The sequence below is a fragment of the Vulpes lagopus genome, chromosome 5 (assembly GCF_018345385.1).
Source record: "Vulpes lagopus strain Blue_001 chromosome 5, ASM1834538v1, whole genome shotgun sequence".
Classification (NCBI taxonomy): Eukaryota; Metazoa; Chordata; class Mammalia; order Carnivora; family Canidae; genus Vulpes; species Vulpes lagopus.
Genome location: NC_054828.1, coordinates 45,221,220 through 45,242,709, shown reverse-complemented (window position 1 = coordinate 45,242,709; position 21,490 = coordinate 45,221,220). Strand labels below are relative to the sequence as shown.

Sequence of the window (21,490 nt, the reverse complement as noted above, 5' to 3'; positions counted from 1 at the left end):
GCTATGTCCCAATACTAAAATCGCAATGCAACAATAATAATAGTTAACATTTATGGAAGGCTTACTATAAGCCAGAAAGTACTTTCCTAATTGTTTCAGATCTATTAAGTCATTTAATCCTCCAACAATCCCATAAGGGTGGGAATATGATCACATCATCTTCCCCAATAGATTAGGTTTATTTTTTTATTTCTTTAAAGATTTTATTTATTTATTCATGAGAGACACAGAGAGAGAGAGAGAGAGAGATTGGGGGCAGAGACATAGGCAGAGGGAGAAGCAGGTTCCCTGCAGGGAGCCCAATGTGGGACCCGATCCTGGGAATCCAGGATCACACCCTGAGCTAAAGGCAGACACTCAATTGCTGAGCCACCCAGGTGTCCCAATAGATTAGCTTTAAATGAGAGTGGGAGAGCTAGCCTATTTAAAGTGAATTGCCTAGGTATCCTAGTACCTTTTACCTAGGAGGCACAAAAACATGAGATTCATAATTGTTGCTCAATGAATAGCTGAAGGATAGCTGAAGAATTAATCCCAGGTATTAGATGTGAAAGGTAATCTTTTTGTTTTTATATTAAAATTTGTCCTTAGCAGATTAGTTGAACAGGGCTTTGTCTCAGCTTCCAAAGCAATTAGTGCATCTCACAGTATCTGGCTGAATGTTCTGAAGAGGGAAAATTACACACCATGATGTAATAGTATGGAATAAACTCCTGCTACCAGATTATCTTTTCTGCAATATTTTATCCCTGAAGTATTTGGCTGAATCTTTATCAGGATAACCTCATTTAAAACAGTTTTAAGGGAGGCCTGTGTGGCTCAGCGGTTAAGTGTCTGCCTCCAGCTCAGGTCATGATCCTGGAGTCCAGGGATCGAGTTCCACATTGGGCTTCCTGCATGGAGTCTGCTTCTCCCTCTGCCTGTGTCTCTGCCTCTCTCTCTGTCTCTCATGAATAAATAAATAAATCTTAAAAAAAAAAAATTAAAAAAGTCTTAAAATTTATAAAGTATATCTTGTAATGGAGCTGATTTTTTTCACGAAAGCATGTGCTTGGGGCACCTGAGTGACCCAGTGGCTTAAGCCATCTGCCTTTGGCTCAGGTCATGATCCCGGGGTCCTGGGATCTAGCCCTGTGACGGGCTCCTGCTCAGGCGGAGGCCTGTTTCTCCCTCTCATCCCCACTGATGCTTTCTCTTGCTATTGCTGTCACTGTATGTCTCTCTCAAATAAATAAAATCTGAAGAAAAAAAATAAAGAAGAAAAAAGATACTTAAGAAAAAAAGAAGAAAAGAAAACCTGGGTTCTAAAGCTCACCTAGACTTTTTCTGAGAGGATGGAATGATTCAGATCAAGGGATTTTTCAAACAACTTTTGTCATTAACATTTTATTTCAATTAAAGAAATGTGAATTCAGAATTAATGTAAGGTAAAAACCTTTCCAAAGTATTTGGCAAAGGAAATACTATTAAGAGTTTGCTTAAAATGTTTTTGGTACCTGTGCTATATATTACAGACATTAACAAAATAAAAAGCATATTCTGAAGAAAATCAAATTCTGAGAAATTCTGGTTTGTAAAAATCAATTCACTGGTACAGTCCTTCTAGGGGAGAAGCAATTTGCCTTTTTATCATCAGTTAAAAATCTAAGGAGCATACTTCCTCTTCTAGTTGTGACCATTACCATACTCTACAACATGTACAAGCCTAAATCCTTTTAGCCAGAGAATACAGTAAAAGAAACAGGATTCTGGTATTTAACAGAGCTTACAGATCATGTACTATAAAACATTTTCTTTTGAAAATAAAAATTTTATAATCTATTTCAAAAATATCAAACAATTGAAAAATATCTAAACTGGAACAAAATTTGCAAACAGAAGTTCAAAAAATTTGGAAAAGCCATACACATAACATTAAATAACATCAAACTTCATTTATCTTTTTTTAAAGCTTCATTTATCAACTAAAACAACTCACTTAAAATGATTTCTGTGTGTTGAGTTTAACACTTCAATGTTTCAGTAGAAACTGCCATTCTGTTACACATTATCAAAGTCCATTTCCTAAATAATTTGAAGAAATTCCAATTATAAGACAAATGAAGACTGAAAATAGAAACAGTGCATCTTAAAGGTTTTCAGAAGCCTACGTACAAGTAATTTCCAAACACATAATTTTTTAATATACTTATGGTTTGGAACAGATTTTCCCTGAGCACTCTTTCCGCTTGGTTAGAAAAATTAAAACATGATCTATAAAATAGAATTTAGTTTGATTTCTACTGAATGTATGCCATTTTTCACCCATCATATGTATTTGGGAATGTTTCCTTCTAGACATGCTAAAGTAATAAGTAACTATAACTGTTTGAGGGGCTATTTGAATGGCTTTAGAAATATGGTTAAGTTTTAGAGCCCTGAGAACTGCACAGTGGGTGTTTCATACAACCAAAATGATTTACTATCCTAAAACTATAACAATTATGTTAACAAATTCAGAATGGCACTAGTGTCACAGAAGAAGAGGTAATCAGTAATTTCTGCTCAGATAACTGATAGATAAATCGAAAGAAAAATAAGTTGGATTAACATTGTGCTTTCTATGGAATAATGCTGAAAAAAATTAACCCTCCTGCCAACACAGGAAATACCTCACACCTTGAAACTTTATTTAACGCAGTCTTGAGATCTGTCACTCCTTGATATTCATGCAAACTTAAAATCAGCATCAATGGGAGTTTCATCACACAAGTTACAGTTTCCAATGCTATCCCAAGATTTACAGCCCAAAAGACATACTATAATCAGTGCACATGCACAGCTGTGTTCCCTTAATTATTTAAGGTCTTAAAAAGTCTTAGCTACTTGAGAGTTTAGGCCTCTTATCTTTCAAATAAATAAAGGGTAACAAATAAGAGGAGTCTTAACTATGCAGATTTGTAAGTACTAATTTTCTACATAGCCTAGCAACACGTTAAAGGAAAATCAGATTTAAGAAGTTTCATATTTACAATTAGATTTCAGAAGATCTAACTATACATTTCCCTCAGCATTATCATTTATGCAATTTGCAAGAATAATAAAGAACTTGAAACATTTAGAAGTCATTGTTCTGAAGATCTTCAAGAAGTGAGCAACTTCAGATGTCCAGAGGTGTGTCTTCTCTCTTTTTAGTTATAGTTAAGGTGCTTTATGCAGGACGCCCTGGACCAAAACGGCTTTTAGACCTAGATTTTTTTAAATAGAAAAGAAAGTCAGAGGTGCTTCTTAAACAGTAGGAATTGGCTGCTGCTTTAGGTTACCTTTGCTTTGACAGTATCAAAGTTTAATGAAACTTCATGTAGCCCCATGATCCATTTTTAAAAACTCTTGGAGTGAGACATATTTTGGAATTCAGATTTTTTGGGGGTAGGGGAGATAACATGGTACATATATCATATATCATGGATTGGAGCAGTACCCTATAATCACACACATTAATGTTTTTTTCAGTTTAACAAACAAACATTTATATTCAGTGAGAAAAATAAAAACTATAAATAGCATTGCAGTAGCTTAGTTTGGGTTTGAGTTGCCACAAATTTATAAAAAAGTCTTGTTGGATTTCTGAGCTTTCTGGATTTCACAATTGCTGATAAGGCATTTGGCTATGTAGTATTAATGATCCAATCTCAATAACTGTTAATCTTTAAAAGAAAACTTGTGATGTAAAATGACAGACAATCCAGTAAGTTAATTTTATTAAGAGAAATAAGATAAAGAACAGGGAAGACTTAAATGTTTTAAATATATATTACCTATAAACAGTATAAAATTCTATGAATTCACAGGTCCAATAGAGCTTACATTCCTATCTGCAGCTAGCTTAAACAGAGCTGATTCAATAAACAGAAAACTTAAAAATACTATAATTTTGTGTTTATGACCTTTTTAAGCCTTAGTTTAAGTTAAAATCCGGTTCTGATTAGTATCCTGATGATCTAATCCTTGAAACAAAACAAACTCCCAATTTTGTACTACTAGTGTTCACATGATTTTTCCCTAAAAAAACAAAATCACAGGGAGCCTGGATAGCTCAGTCGCTTAAGTAGCTGACTCTTGGTTTCAGCTCAGGTCGTAATCTTGTGATCTCAGGGTCCTGGGATCGAGACCCACTTGGGGCTCCCTGCTCAGTGAGAAGTCTGTGGGAGATTCTCTCTTGCTCCCTCCCTCAGCAGCCCCCACCCTGCTTGTACATGCTCACTCTCTAAAAATAAATACATAAATCTTGAAAAAAAGAAATCACTTCAAAGCCAGTGACATTCTGAATTTATTTATGCTGATTTACCTTGTATTTTTTTCTGAGCTGCTCTGCCGTGCAGTGACTGGCACTGAGGCCTTAATTTGCGCTTCAAGTCTGGAATAAATACCTCCTGCAAACTGCAGAGTAAAGGGGCAAAATGAAGTTGTTATTTTTGTGTAATCAATAGAAGCTCTGCTTTACTAAGATGGCATTATTTTTTAGCTTAGAAGTAATATTATTTTGATTTTTAAAATTCAGGCTCTTTGAATTAAAATTTATGTGAATAATTTTACATCCAGTAAGATTCACACTTTTTAGTCACACATTCACACATTTGAAGTTTGACAAATGCATACAGTAGTATAACCATCATTACAATGGAGACATACAACAGTTCCATCACCTCACAGAAATCTCCTTGTGCCTCTCATAAGTCAACCCAATTTGCCATGATAAGCTCCTGGCAACTCCTTATCTGTTATATGTCCCTATAGTTTTGCATTTTCCAAAACACTATTTAATTAGAATCATACAGTCTGAAGCCTTTTCAATCTGGCTTCTCTCACTTAGCTTAATATATAGGAGCTTCATTTATGTGCTGCTATATTAGTAGTTCTTTCCTTTTTATATGTACCACAGTTTGTTTATTCATTTGCCAGGTAAAGAACATTTGGGTTGTTTCTAGTTTTTGACAACTCTGAATAAAACCACATAAACATGCATGAACTGAACTCTGTGGTAAGTAAATGTTTAATTTCATAAGAAACTGTCAAAAGTGATTTCCAGAGTGGCCATTCCTTTTCGTATCTTTACTAGCTTTATGTGAGAGTTCCAGTTGCTCTCCATCTATCCTGGCCAGCAATTTTTTTTTTTTTTTTGACATTCTAGTTGGTATACAATGGTATCTCATTGAGGTTTTAATTTACATTTCCCTAATGACTAATCATGTTGCACCTTCCTTTTTGTGGGCTTATTTGCTATCTGTATCCCTTCTTTCATGAAGCATCTGATTAATTTTTTGCCCATTTACTTGTATTGGAATGTTTTCAGAGTTCTTTATATATTCTGGATACAAATCCTTTATTTTCTCATAGATTATAGCTTACCTTTTCATTTTCTTAATAGTGTCTTTCAAAAAGACCATTCACATTTTGATGATGTCCAATTTGTCAACTATTTCTTTTAGACATCATACTTTTGGTGTCACAGCTAAGAAATATTTGCCTAAGGTCACAAAGATTTTAGAAGTTTTAACATTGTATGTTAACTATATTGGAATTACAATTAGGGGATCCCTGGGTGGCTCAGCGGTTTAGCACCTGCCTTCGGCCCAGGGTGTGATCCTGGAATCCAGCATCGAGTCCCACATCAGGCTCCCTGCATGGGGCCTGCTTCTCCCTCTGCCAGTGTCTCTGCCTCTCTGTCTCTCATGAGTAAATAAATAAAATCTTAAAAAAAAAAAATAAAAAAGTCTTAAAATTTATAAAGTATATCTTGTAATGGAGCTGATTTTTTTCACGAAAGCATGTGCTTGGGGCACCTGAGTGACCCAGTGGCTTAAGCCATCTGCCTTTGGCTCAGGTCATGATCCCGGGGTCCTGGGATCTAGCCCTGTGACGGGCTCCTGCTCAGGCGGAGGCCTGTTTCTCCCTCTCATCCCCACTGATGCTTTCTCTTGCTATTGCTGTCACTGTATGTCTCTCTCAAATAAATAAAATCTGAAGAAAAAAATAAAGAAGAAAAAAGATACTTAAGAAAAAAGAAGAAAAGAAAACCTGGGTTCTAAAGCTCACCTAGACTTTTTCTGAGAGGATGGAATGATTCAGATCAAGGGATTTTTCAAACAACTTTTGTCATTAACATTTTATTTCAATTAAAGAAATGTGAATTCAGAATTAATGTAAGGTAAAAACCTTTCCAAAGTATTTGGCAAAGGAAATACTATTAAGAGTTTGCTTAAAATGTTTTTGGTACCTGTGCTATATATTACAGACATTAACAAAATAAAAGCATATCCTGAAGAAAATCAAATTCTGAGAAATTCTGGTTTGTAAAAATCAATTCACTGGTACAGTCCTTCTAGGGGAGAAGCAATTTGCCTTTTTATCATCAGTTAAAAATCTAAGGAGCATACTTCCTCTTCTAGTTGTGACCATTACCATACTCTACAACATGTACAAGCCTAAATCCTTTTAGCCAGAGAATACAGTAAAAGAAACAGGATTCTGGTATTTAACAGAGCTTACAGATCATGTACTATAAAACATTTTCTTTTGAAAATAAAAATTTTATAATCTATTTCAAAAATATCAAACAATTGAAAAATATCTAAACTGGAACAAAATTTGCAAACAGAAGTTCAAAAAATTTGGAAAAGCCATACACATAACATTAAATAACATCAAACTTCATTTATCTTTTTTTTAAAGCTTCATTTATCAACTAAACAACTCACTTAAAATGATTTCTGTGTGTTGAGTTTAACACTTCAATGTTTCAGTAGAAACTGCCATTCTGTTACACATTATCAAAGTCCATTTCCTAAATAATTTGAAGAAATTCCAATTATAAGACAAATGAAGACTGAAATAGAAACAGTGCATCTTAAAGGTTTTCAGAAGCCTACGTACAAGTAATTTCCAAACACATAATTTTTTAATATACTTATGGTTTGGAACAGATTTTCCCTGAGCACTCTTTCCGCTTGGTTAGAAAAATTAAAACATGATCTATAAAATAGAATTTAGTTTGATTTCTACTGAATGTATGCCATTTTTCACCCATCATATGTATTTGGGAATGTTTCCTTCTAGACATGCTAAAGTAATAAGTAACTATAACTGTTTGAGGGGCTATTTGAATGGCTTTAGAAATATGGTTAAGTTTTAGAGCCCTGAGAACTGCACAGTGGGTGTTTCATACAACCAAAATGATTTACTATCCTAAAACTATAACAATTATGTTAACAAATTCAGAATGGCACTAGTGTCACAGAAGAAGAGGTAATCAGTAATTTCTGCTCAGATAACTGATAGATAAATCGAAAGAAAAATAAGTTGGATTAACATTGTGCTTTCTATGGAATAATGCTGAAAAAAATTAACCCTCCTGCCCAACACAGGAAATACCTCACACCTTGAAACTTTATTTAACGCAGTCTTGAGATCTGTCACTCCTTAATATTCATGCAAACTTAAAATCAGCATCAATGGGAGTTTCATCACACAAGTTACAGTTTCCAATGCTATCCCAAGATTTACAGCCCAAAAGACATACTATAATCAGTGCACATGCACAGCTGTGTTCCCTTAATTATTTAAGGTCTTAAAAAGTCTTAGCTACTTGAGAGTTTAGGCCTCTTATCTTTCAAATAAATAAAGGGTAACAAATAAGAGGAGTCTTAACTATGCAGATTTGTAAGTACTAATTTTCTACATAGCCTAGCAACACGTTAAAGGAAAATCAGATTTAAGAAGTTTCATATTTACAATTAGATTTCAGAAGATCTAACTATACATTTCCCTCAGCATTATCATTTATGCAATTTGCAAGAATAATAAAGAACTTGAAACATTTAGAAGTCATTGTTCTGAAGATCTTCAAGAAGTGAGCAACTTCAGATGTCCAGAGGTGTGTCTTCTCTCTTTTTAGTTATAGTTAAGGTGCTTTATGCAGGACGCCCTGGACCAAAACGGCTTTTAGACCTAGATTTTTTTAAATAGAAAAGAAAGTCAGAGGTGCTTCTTAAACAGTAGGAATTGGCTGCTGCTTTAGGTTACCTTTGCTTTGACAGTATCAAAGTTTAATGAAACTTCATGTAGCCCCATGATCCATTTTTAAAAACTCTTGGAGTGAGACATATTTTGGAATTCAGATTTTTTGGGGGTAGGGGAGATAACATGGTACATATATCATATATCATGGATTGGAGCAGTACCCTATAATCACACACATTAATGTTTTTTTCAGTTTAACAAACAAACATTTATATTCAGTGAGAAAAATAAAAACTATAAATAGCATTGCAGTAGCTTAGTTTGGGTTTGAGTTGCCACAAATTTATAAAAAAGTCTTGTTGGATTTCTGAGCTTTCTGGATTTCACAATTGCTGATAAGGCATTTGGCTATGTAGTATTAATGATCCAATCTCAATAACTGTTAATCTTTAAAAGAAAACTTGTGATGTAAAATGACAGACAATCCAGTAAGTTAATTTTATTAAGAGAAATAAGATAAAGAACAGGGAAGACTTAAATGTTTTAAATATATATTACCTATAAACAGTATAAAATTCTATGAATTCACAGGTCCAATAGAGCTTACATTCCTATCTGCAGCTAGCTTAAACAGAGCTGATTCAATAAACAGAAAACTTAAAAATACTATAATTTTGTGTTTATGACCTTTTTAAGCCTTAGTTTAAGTTAAAATCCGGTTCTGATTAGTATCCTGATGATCTAATCCTTGAAACAAAACAAACTCCCAATTTTGTACTACTAGTGTTCACATGATTTTTCCCTAAAAAAACAAAATCACAGGGAGCCTGGATAGCTCAGTCGCTTAAGTAGCTGACTCTTGGTTTCAGCTCAGGTCGTAATCTTGTGATCTCAGGGTCCTGGGATCGAGACCCACTTGGGGCTCCCTGCTCAGTGAGAAGTCTGTGGGAGATTCTCTCTTGCTCCCTCCCTCAGCAGCCCCCACCCTGCTTGTACATGCTCACTCTCTAAAAATAAATACATAAATCTTGAAAAAAAGAAATCACTTCAAAGCCAGTGACATTCTGAATTTATTTATGCTGATTTACCTTGTATTTTTTTCTGAGCTGCTCTGCCGTGCAGTGACTGGCACTGAGGCCTTAATTTGCGCTTCAAGTCTGGAATAAATACCTCCTGCAAACTGCAGAGTAAAGGGGCAAAATGAAGTTGTTATTTTTGTGTAATCAATAGAAGCTCTGCTTTACTAAGATGGCATTATTTTTTAGCTTAGAAGTAATATTATTTTGATTTTTAAAATTCAGGCTCTTTGAATTAAAATTTATGTGAATAATTTTACATCCAGTAAGATTCACACTTTTTAGTCACACATTCACACATTTGAAGTTTGACAAATGCATACAGTAGTATAACCATCATTACAATGGAGACATACAACAGTTCCATCACCTCACAGAAATCTCCTTGTGCCTCTCATAAGTCAACCCAATTTGCCATGATAAGCTCCTGGCAACTCCTTATCTGTTATATGTCCCTATAGTTTTGCATTTTCCAAAACACTATTTAATTAGAATCATACAGTCTGAAGCCTTTTCAATCTGGCTTCTCTCACTTAGCTTAATATATAGGAGCTTCATTTATGTGCTGCTATATTAGTAGTTCTTTCCTTTTTATATGTACCACAGTTTGTTTATTCATTTGCCAGGTAAAGAACATTTGGGTTGTTTCTAGTTTTTGACAACTCTGAATAAAACCACATAAACATGCATGAACTGAACTCTGTGGTAAGTAAATGTTTAATTTCATAAGAAACTGTCAAAAGTGATTTCCAGAGTGGCCATTCCTTTTCGTATCTTTACTAGCTTTATGTGAGAGTTCCAGTTGCTCTCCATCTATCCTGGCCAGCAATTTTTTTTTTTTTTTTTGACATTCTAGTTGGTATACAATGGTATCTCATTGAGGTTTTAATTTACATTTCCCTAATGACTAATCATGTTGCACCTTCCTTTTTGTGGGCTTATTTGCTATCTGTATCCCTTCTTTCATGAAGCATCTGATTAATTTTTTGCCCATTTACTTGTATTGGAATGTTTTCAGAGTTCTTTATATATTCTGGATACAAATCCTTTATTTTCTCATAGATTATAGCTTACCTTTTCATTTTCTTAATAGTGTCTTTCAAAAAGACCATTCACATTTTGATGATGTCCAATTTGTCAACTATTTCTTTTAGACATCATACTTTTGGTGTCACAGCTAAGAAATATTTGGCCTAAGGTCACAAAGATTTTAGAAGTTTTAACATTGTATGTTAACTATATTGGAATTACAATTAGGGGATCCCTGGTGGCTCAGCGGTTTAGCACCTGCCTTCGGCCCAGGGTGTGATCCTGGAATCCAGCATCGAGTCCCACATCAGGCTCCCTGCATGGGGCCTGCTTCTCCCTCTGCCAGTGTCTCTGCCTCTCTGTCTCTCATGAGTAAATAAATAAAATCTTAAAAAAAAAAAAAAAGAATTACAATAAAAAAAAGAGAAAGATTTTAGAAGTTTTATAGGGAAGTAAGTTTTTTTTTGGGGGGGAGTAAGTTTTTAAATAAAAGAATAAGGGCAAGAGTAATTGTAAATACATAATACCATACTAACGTTAATATATATAGTATTATGATTAATAAATAATTTTAATACGAACATAGGTATTTCTGTCATTTTTATTAAGATATCTTATTTAGAAAATAACATCTAAGCACTGCCTACAGAGTTGAGTGAAATCAGCAGCTTCCAAAACGTCACCTTCTGAGTAGTCAGCATTTGGTCAGCAATGCATGGTTAATCTACTCTTGGTATGACATTACACTTTTAGTAAAAACTACTTTATTATGTGTATTAGAGAGGACCTATGGACCATGGATAATAACATGGAGAACATTTATGTGAGGGAACTGGCTAACTGGGACAGAATATACAAATATATTTAAATTTGTTTTTTTGGATTTTGCCTAAAACATCTTTATACTCCTCATGATGAAAGTAAAGTAGGAAGGTATATCTAAGCAAGCACAGTACACTAGCAAGTAATTCTTACTTCTTTTGCTTCCTTTGACTTTACTCGATCCAGATCACCCAGTCTCATCTTTATTAGGTGCCCTGTAATTTCAGACATCCGCCGCTGATCTGGAGGTAAAAAATAATAAAACTAACTTTTTATAAGGATGTATATATAACTTTTATTTCTTAAAGAACACTTCAATTATCAAGAATTTATGAAAATATCACTAGATACTATTTTAGACATATACACTTATCTTTGAAGAACTTCAGGCACCAAGTGGCCAATGGCTCATACATAAGATAATGCTGCTTTTAAGGTTATTGTAACCCAACCTAAAACATGATATTCAGTCATCTTTAGAGTGCAAATAGTGGGCGAAAGTCAGTCTGACACTTTCAAACCGCAGGTGCATAAAATAGTACATTATCTGCTAGGATTGTCTACTAATGAAACTCTGGATGAGGGGCACCTGGGTTGTTCAGTTGATTGAGTGTCTGCCTCTTGATTTCAGCGCAGGTCATGGTTTTAGGGTCATGAAATCAAGCCTCGCATCAGGCTCTGCACTCAGCAGGGAGCCTGTCTGGGATTCTCTCTCTCCTTCTCCCTCTGCTCCCCTACACAAACACACACACACTCTGGTAGATTCTAAAGGGAACGTGTGAATTCTAGGCCTTATTCTAGTTGGAATAAGCAAGCTTTTTAAAGCTATTCATCATACTTCATAAAATGAAAGATTCCCATCATTGTTATTTATACCTAATTTGTATGTTAGGTACACATTAAAACGTACCATCTTCCCTTTGTGCATCCTGGTTGAATCTTAAGGATCTTGTGGCATCCCATTTATTCTTCTGCATACTCACACTATTAGAAAAATTAAACAAAAATCAGCATTGATACTTTAAGAGTGGGTATCTGACTGGATTAAAGAGCAATACTCACATGAAAGGAGACACATCTCTAGAAGTTGACTAAAAAAGAGTAGACAACATCAAGGTCCAATTAGAACACATTTACTGATTAGTGTTACAGTTAGTAATAGACAGCAGTTTACATTTACTGAGTTCAAGACACTGTACCAAAAGCATTACAAGTATTATTTCATTTAAGCCTTGTAACAACCACATGAGACAGCTGCCATATTTACCTCTATAATGAAAGAGGTTCAGAGAAATTAAGAAACTTGTCCAAAGAGATACAGACCTAGAATTTGAACCCAGCTATATTTGTCTGACCTGGAAGCCCCAGCTTATGCAATCTTCTAGAATTCACCCATTCATGTGTTTACAGTACTTCACATGCAGATGAAAACAGAACCTATCCAATGTAATTGTGTATAACTTGTCTCAACTCAGCCTTTCACACATTTTTGGAATCCGTGGTTCCTCTTTTTGTCAAATGTGGTTATTACTGTGCTCTTATTCCTACTCGGGCTTTTTACCTCTTCCTTCAAAGGTAGGGGAAATAAGAATCATTTTAAAAGGTCATTAAATATAATTTATTTAAAATTATGAAGTCTACTTATCTCACTTCAAAGTCTATCTTATATTTGAATACGTAATATTCATTCAAAATTCTGGGTGGCTCAGCGGTTTAGCACCTGCCTTCGGCCCCAGGGTGTGATCCTGGAATCCAGCATCGAGTCCCACATCAGGCTCCCTGCATGGGGCCTGCTTCTCCCTCTGCCAGTGTCTCTGCCTCTCTGTCTCTCATGAGTAAATAAATAAAATCTTAAAAAAAAAAAAAAGAATTACAATAAAAAAAAGAGAAAGATTTTAGAAGTTTTATAGGGAAGTAAGTTTTTTTTGGGGGGGGGAGTAAGTTTTTAAATAAAAGAATAAGGGCAAGAGTAATTGTAAATACATAATACCATACTAACGTTAATATATATAGTATTATGATTAATAAATAATTTTAATACGAACATAGGTATTTCTTGTCATTTTTATTAAGATATCTTATTTTAGAAATAACATCTAAGCACTGCCTACAGAGTTGAGTGAAATCAGCAGCTTCCAAAACGTCACCTTCTGAGTAGTCAGCATTTGGTCAGCAATGCATGGTTAATCTACTCTTGGTATGACATTACACTTTTAGTAAAAACTACTTTATTATGTGTATTAGAGAGGACCTATGGACCATGGATAATAACATGGAGAACATTTATGTGAGGGAACTGGCTAACTGGGACAGAATATACAAATATATTTAAATTTGTTTTTTTGGATTTTGCCTAAAACATCTTTATACTCCTCATGATGAAAGTAAAGTAGGAAGGTATATCTAAGCAAGCACAGTACACTAGCAAGTAATTCTTACTTCTTTTGCTTCCTTTGACTTTACTCGATCCAGATCACCCAGTCTCATCTTTATTAGGTGCCCTGTAATTTCAGACATCCGCCGCTGATCTGGAGGTAAAAAATAATAAAACTAACTTTTTATAAGGATGTATATATAACTTTTATTTCTTAAAGAACACTTCAATTATCAAGAATTTATGAAAATATCACTAGATACTATTTTAGACATATACACTTATCTTTGAAGAACTTCAGGCACCAAGTGGCCAATGGCTCATACATAAGATAATGCTGCTTTTAAGGTTATTGTAACCCAACCTAAAACATGATATTCAGTCATCTTTAGAGTGCAAATAGTGGGCGAAAGTCAGTCTGACACTTTCAAACCGCAGGTGCATAAAATAGTACATTATCTGCTAGGATTGTCTACTAATGAAACTCTGGATGAGGGGCACCTGGGTTGTTCAGTTGATTGAGTGTCTGCCTCTTGATTTCAGCGCAGGTCATGGTTTTAGGGTCATGAAATCAAGCCTCGCATCAGGCTCTGCACTCAGCAGGGAGCCTGTCTGGGATTCTCTCTCTCCTTCTCCCTCTGCTCCCCTACACAAACACACACACACTCTGGTAGATTCTAAAGGGAACGTGTGAATTCTAGGCCTTATTCTAGTTGGAATAAGCAAGCTTTTTAAAGCTATTCATCATACTTCATAAAATGAAAGATTCCCATCATTGTTATTTATACCTAATTTGTATGTTAGGTACACATTAAAACGTACCATCTTCCCTTTGTGCATCCTGGTTGAATCTTAAGGATCTTGTGGCATCCCATTTATTCTTCTGCATACTCACACTATTAGAAAAATTAAACAAAAATCAGCATTGATACTTTAAGAGTGGGTATCTGACTGGATTAAAGAGCAATACTCACATGAAAGGAGACACATCTCTAGAAGTTGACTAAAAAAGAGTAGACAACATCAAGGTCCAATTAGAACACATTTACTGATTAGTGTTACAGTTAGTAATAGACAGCAGTTTACATTTACTGAGTTCAAGACACTGTACCAAAAGCATTACAAGTATTATTTCATTTAAGCCTTGTAACAACCACATGAGACAGCTGCCATATTTACCTCTATAATGAAAGAGGTTCAGAGAAATTAAGAAACTTGTCCAAAGAGATACAGACCTAGAATTTGAACCCAGCTATATTTGTCTGACCTGGAAGCCCCAGCTTATGCAATCTTCTAGAATTCACCCATTCATGTGTTTACAGTACTTCACATGCAGATGAAAACAGAACCTATCCAATGTAATTGTGTATAACTTGTCTCAACTCAGCCTTTCACACATTTTTGGAATCCGTGGTTCCTCTTTTTGTCAAATGTGGTTATTACTGTGCTCTTATTCCTACTCGGGCTTTTTACCTCTTCCTTCAAAGGTAGGGGAAATAAGAATCATTTTAAAAGGTCATTAAATATAATTTATTTTAAAATTATGAAGTCTACTTATCTCACTTCAAAGTCTATCTTATATTTGAATACGTAATATTCATTCAAAATTCAAAAGTTACAAATGGGGTCCCTGGGTGGCTCAGTCGGTTAGGTGTCTGCCTTAGGCTCAGGTCATGATCTTGGATTCCTGGGATTGAGCCTTATGTTGGGCTCCCTGCTCAGCAGGGAGTCTGCTACCCTCCCCCTACTTGTGTGTTTGCGCGCTCTCTCTTTCTCTCAAATAAATAAATAAAGGGACGCCTGGGTGGCTCAGCAGTTGAGCATCTGCCTTTGGCTCAGAGCCTGATCCTGGAGCCCCAGTATCGAGTCCCACATCAGGTTCCCTGTGGGGAGCCTGCTTCTCCCTCTGCCTGTGTCTCTGCCTCTCTCTCTGTGTCTCTCATGAATAAATAAATAAAATCTTAAAAAAAAAATAAAAACAAATCTTAAAAAAAAAAAATCCAATTTCAAAAGCTACAAATAACACATATAGTAAAAAGTCTCTGTTCCCAGGGCTCCTGGGGGGGCTCAGATGGTTAAGCATCTGTCTTTGGCTCAGGTTATGATCCCTGGGTCCTGAGATCAAGCCCCACATCAGGCTCCCTGCTTGCTCAGTGGAGAGTCTGCTTCTCCCTCTCTGTCTGACCCCCCCCTTCCCACTGCTCTCTCTAATGAATACAATCTTTAAAAAAAAAAGTCTCTGTTCCCTATTCAGTTCCCTTCTTTAGAGCTGATGAACCTTTATCAACTTCCTTTGCAGTTTTTTGGAGATAATTTATGCACTCATAAGGAAAGACATAGATTCCCCTACCAGTTGCTATGCAAATGGTAGAGTATGGCAATATACATACTGTTTAGGACTTTCTTTCTCTCATCTATCAATATATCTTAGAGATCTTTTTTTTTTTTAATCTTAGAGATCTTTAATCTCAGTTTATATGGAACTTCTTTGTTCATTTTTAACTGCTAGCATTCCACTCTGGTATATTTTTACTGTTTTTCAGATTTTTCTTGGCTGTATTTGCCTGCTTAGTTCCCAGTATGAACTTTAGGACAGTAATGGGTAATTTAGAGCTACCTTCTCTGATGCCTTCTCTTTCTTCTGACCACAGGGTGAAGACATCTGCTTTTTTGGTTGTTTTGTGAACTTCTTTGGCTTTTCCTTTTTCCCTGAGAACAGAAAGTCAGTGTTATATCTCACATACTTTTTCAATGCACTTGTTACTTATAAACAATAAAACAATTTTTAAAAAACCATTGTTTCTTAAAACTAACAAATTATTTCTAAATAAAAAGTAAATCTATGGAGAAGTCAAACCGAATATACTTTTACAGGGGTTCATTTTAATTATTTTTCTTTCTACTTGGTGAAAACTTTTGGGGGAAAAATTAGAGCAATAAATTCAAAGTCCAACTGAAACTAAATGTTGAAAATGTTGGGAAAAACTATATACATATTTTTCTGAATCTAATTGGATAGTGGAGACATCACCTAATTCCAAATTTATATATATATATAGATATATATATATAGTTATATATAACTATATATATGTATATCTATATATATATACATCTATATATATATATATATATATAACTCAGAAAAACAGTTTTGAGAGTGGAAGGAGTGGAGAACTCACAAAAAAAATCTCTAAAATGTCTTTTGCTTGGGGAGGAGAAGGGGCCATGAGGATAAGACTGGAAGTAGGACAGAAATTATCTTGGGAGGAAGTAGATTTGGGACAAATTGTATTCTGGACTAGTGCATTCCTACAATCAAAAATCTGAATTTATTCTGGCTGACAGTGTAGGAGGAGAGGAATAGCAAAGAAGGAGGGGAAAGAGGCATTTCTCTAAAGTCAATGTTTGAAGGTAAAGATTGTATATCAGATCACTGGTTTCCAAACATCAATAATTTATAGACCACCTGTTTAGTTTTTGCTCTATCATTTAAAGATTTTATTTATTTACTCATGAGAAACAGAGAGAGAGAGAGAGAGAAAGAGAGAGAGAGAGAGAGAGAGAGAGAGAGAGAGAGAGAAAGAAGCAGAGACACAGGCAGAGGCAGAGCAGGCTCCATGCAGGGAGCCTGACGTGGGACTCGATCCAGGGTCTCTAGGATCAGGCCCTGGGCTGAAGGCGGCGCTAAACTGCTGAGCCACCTGGGCTGCCCTTGCTCTATCATTTAAAACTTTGTATTACTACCACAAATGGAAAACCCGTGAAATGTGCTACAAGGAAGATAACCCTGAAGATTCTGAAAGAAAAACAAAACAGGGATGCCTGTGGGGGCTCAATTAAGCATTTGGTTCTTGATTTGGGCTCGGGTCATGATTTCAGGTCCGTGAGATCCAGCCCTGAGTCAGCCAAGTGCGGAGCCTGCTTAAGTTTCTCTCTCCCTCTGTCCCCCTCCCCCACTCATGGTCTTTCTAAAATAAAATAATAAAAGAAAAACAAAATAGTATTAACAATCTAGAGAGATTTACTTGCCTGCTGGCAAGCCTGAGTCCCTGACATGTGTTTGTAGTTAAAATGGGAAAAAAACAAGTGTTATAAAATTGCTAATAGACATGATAGGGTGAGATCTGATAATGGATTGTGAAGACCAATTCCTTCCAAAGTAGCCAATGATAGAAACAGAACAAAAATATTATAAACTATCATCTCTAGGTACTGGCAAATAATCAAAGGAAGGTAGAAAGGTGAGTGTTTATATTTAAAAGATGCATAAGGTGGGGAAGTGGATGAAGGGTGAAACAGGGCACAGGGGTTAAAGAGTACACTTACAGTGATGAGCACTGAGTACCATATAGAATTTGCTCAGTCATTATATTGTAAACCTGAAACTAATATAACACTGTATGTTAACTCTACTGGAATTAATTTACAAACTTAAAATATGCATAAGGTGAGAACTGTGAGTTTATAGCTTTCTGCCTGAGGGCATTTCCCAATACCTCTAGCCAAGGGAGGAAAATTACAGCCTTATGAGCTCCAGGGAAAAGATGATAGAATTCAAAGCAAGAGAAGCTGGAAATTTAAAGGGGAAATTTTGGAAGAAAGTCACAAAAGAACGTCTTTTGTAACACAAAAGAGATCTAAAACACGACTATAAACTCTGCTCAAATAAGTGTTAAATCATCAAAGTGTTATGGGAGTCCCAAGGAAATCTAGCTAAACAGGCAAGCAGACACTAGGATGGAACTGCAAGACAGAATTGCTCTTGATGAGAGGTGAGAATTTCTTGTGCCTTTGACTAAATGCTTTCCCAAACTGCATAGAGCTCAAGCTTCCAACCTCAGGAGCCTTACTGGAAAAACAACTAGAATTCAAGGGGCAACCCACAAAGCAAGGAAACCACTAAGCAGGTAAATTCCCAAATCTGAATATAAAATCTATCCAAAATCCTGCCTGACTACTACACAAGAGAGACAGATTTTGCAATTTGGGTCAGGCAGGTAGACTTCCTACTAGGACAAAACAAAACAAAACAAAACAAAACAAAAAAACCCAGGCTGGTATGACCCTGGGGGTCAGCCTAAAACAGTAGCAGTTTGGGGGCACCTGGGTGGCTCAGTGGTTTGATCGTCTGCCTTTGGCTCAGCTCATGATCCCAGGGTCCTGAGATGAAGTCCTGCATTGGGTTCCCTGCAGGAAGCCTGTTTCTCCGTCTCCCTCTTTGTTTCTCCCTCTGCTCCTCTCCCTCTTTGTTTCTCCCTCTCCCTCTGTTTCCCCCTCTGCCTCTTTGTCTCTGTATCTCTCATAAATAAATAAATAAAATCTTAAAAAAAAAAAACTAAAAAAAAAAAAACAGTTGCAGTTAGCAGCCAAGAAACACTTGGGCAGAGGCACACATCATTCACTACATACCACAAGGGAGACAGATTTTCCAATTTGGGTCAGGCAGGTAGACTTCCTACTAGGACAAAAAACTCAACAATCCTCAGAACAAAATAGATTTCAGAATTGCACAGATAACCTACCAAAAGTTACAAGATGAAGAAACTGAAAAGTATGAATCACTCAGAAAAGAAATAGTCAATAGAAACTGATTCTGAGGGATCCCTGGGTGGCGCAGCGGTTTGGCGCCTGCCTTTGGCCCGGGGCGCGATCCTGGAGACCCGGGATCGAATCCCACGTCGGGCTCCCGGTGCATGGAGCCTGCTTCTCCCTCTGCCTATGTCTCTGCTTCTCTCTCTCTCACTGTGTGCCTATCATAAATAAATAAAATTTAAAAAAAAAAAAAAAAGAAACTGATTCTGAGAGAGCTTATATACTGGATTTAGCAGACAATGATTTCAAAGCAACTATTATAAATATGTTCAAAGGGAAAATGGTGCTATTGAATAAACACACAGGAAATATTTAGTAGATGGTCTCAAGAAAAAGTCTGAAATGGTAGAAGATATCAGTGAAATATGGAGTTAAGCATTTAAATTATCCAATCCAAAAAATAAAGAGAAGACTGAAGAAAAAGAAACGAAACTTCAGAAACCTATGGGACAATATCAAAAGGCCTAACATACATGTATGGGAGTTCTGGAAGATAAATGAGAGAATGGGACAGAAAAAATACTTAAAGGAATAATGATTCTAAGTTCCCCAAATTTTGTTTAAAATCTTAATTTGCAAATCCAAGAAGCTCAACAAATATCAAGGAAGATAGCCACAAAGGAAAGCACACTACATATACCATAGACTTTAAAAAGTAAAAAATAAAACCTTAAAAGCAGCAAGATAAAAAGAAAGAGCACATTACACATGGGAGAACAATTATATCAATGAATGACTTTTCATCAGAAAACAACAGAGGCCAGAAGACATGGAAATGACAGTTTAAAAAAAATAACTGTTAAACAATTATTCTATATTGAAGAAAACTATACTTAAAAAACAAAAGTGAGGGGTGCCTGGCTGACTCAGGTGGTAGAGCATACAACTCTTGATCTTGGGGTTGTGGGTTCTGGCCCTACATTGGGTATAGATACCACTTAAAAAAATCTTTTAAAAAAAGTGAAATTAAGACTTTTTAGATAAATAAAAATGAAAGGATTTATTGTTAGTATACTTGCACTATAAGAAATAATGAAAGTTCTTCAGAATAAAAGAAAATAACATCACATGACAACTCAGATATAAAAAATTATAAATATGTAGATATAAACACTAAATGTATGTATTTTTCTTTTGTTCCCCTACATTCTTTAAATGATACAACTATTTAAAGAAAAATAATAACCCTAATTATACATAATGTGTACTGATATGTAACAATAGCAAAAAGAAGGGGAATCTAAGGAAACTATATTACTTTAAGGTTATATTTTACCTAAAGTAATTCTTATTAGCTTTAAGTAGATTGTGATAGGTTAGAGATCATGTTGTAATCCTTAGAACAACCAAATACAAAGAAATATAACTAAAAAGCTAATAAAATAATTTAAATAATATACTAAAATTATTTTCTTAGCTCAAAAGAAAAGCAGGAAAGTAGAAATAGGCAAAAATATTTGAGACAATTAGAAAGTGAATAGCAAAATGGCAGAACTAGGGGAGCCTGGGTGGCTCAGTTGGTTGAGTCTCCCACTCTTGATCTCAGCTCAGGACTTAGATCTCGGGGTCATGAGTTCAAGTCCTGTACTGAGCTCCATACTGGGCATGGAGCCTACTTAAAATAATAATTTAAAAAAAGGTAGAACTAATACAACCATATCATTAAATGCATTAAATATAAATAGAATAAGTGCTCTAGTAAAAAGGTGAAGATCATCAAACTGGATAAAAAAGCAATTTTCAACAACATGCTACCTACAAGATATATACTTTAAATTAGAAAACACAAAGAGATGGGGATCCCTGGGTGGCTCAGCAGTTTAGTGCCTGCCTTCAGCCCAGGGTGTGATCCTGGAGTCCTGGGATCGAGTCCCACATCGGGGTCCCTGCATGGAGCCTGCTTCTCCCTCTGCCTGTGTCTCTGCCTCTTTCTGTGTGTCTCTCATAAATAAACAAATGAATGAAATCTTAAAAAAAAGAAAACACAAAGAGTTTAAAAATAAAATGATAGCAAAAACATATGCCATTCAAACACTAAACAAATCTAGAGTGATTATATTAATACCAAACAAAACAGACTTCAAGACAAGCAGTTTTACTGTAGACATAGAGGAATACATCATAACGATAAAAGAGTCAATTCACTATAAATGCATGCCTAATCACAAAGCTATAATTATACACAAAGTAAAAACTAGTGGACTTAAAAAGAAAAATACATAATTTACATATTGATTTCAATATCCTCTTTTACTAATCAATGGAACAAGAAGTCAGAAATAAGCAGTCAGAAAATGAGCATCATTATGGAAGATTTGTAATAGACAACCAAACAACCTGTCTTGACCTTTATAGACCACTCCAACAATAACAGCAGAATTCATATTCTTTTCATGCACATGTGGAACATGTGTCAATAAAATGTAAGGGATGAGGGTGCCTGGGTGGTTCTGTCAGTTAAGTGTCTGTCTTTGGCTCAGGTCACGATCCCAGGGTCCTGGTATTGAACCCCACACTGGACTCTGTGCTCAGTGAGGAGTCTGCTTCTCCCTCTCCCTCTGGCCTGTCTCCTGTTCATGCCCTCTCTCGCTCTCTT

The 21,490-nt window shown here is 35.5% G+C and overlaps 1 protein-coding gene across 5 annotated transcripts in view; it reads right to left on the bottom strand.

Moving 5' to 3' along the window:
* Positions 1 to 6,880: 6,880 nt before the first annotated feature.
* Positions 6,881 to 21,490, bottom strand: part of SANBR (SANT and BTB domain regulator of CSR) — a 56,640-nt gene continuing 42,030 nt past the window's right edge. For all 5 annotated transcript variants that reach the window (XM_041757574.1, XM_041757577.1, XM_041757576.1 and 2 more), the window contains 6 exons: positions 15,917 to 16,008; positions 14,274 to 14,302; positions 14,122 to 14,195; positions 13,365 to 13,453; positions 9,087 to 9,178; positions 6,881 to 7,986 (listed from right to left, as the gene is read on the bottom strand). In XM_041757574.1, coding sequence (XP_041613508.1) covers positions 7,950 to 7,986; positions 9,087 to 9,178; positions 13,365 to 13,453; positions 14,122 to 14,195; positions 14,274 to 14,302; positions 15,917 to 16,008 — 413 coding nt within the window. In that variant the 3' untranslated portion in view covers positions 6,881 to 7,949. The remainder of the gene's footprint in view (positions 7,987 to 9,086; positions 9,179 to 13,364; positions 13,454 to 14,121; positions 14,196 to 14,273; positions 14,303 to 15,916; positions 16,009 to 21,490) is intronic.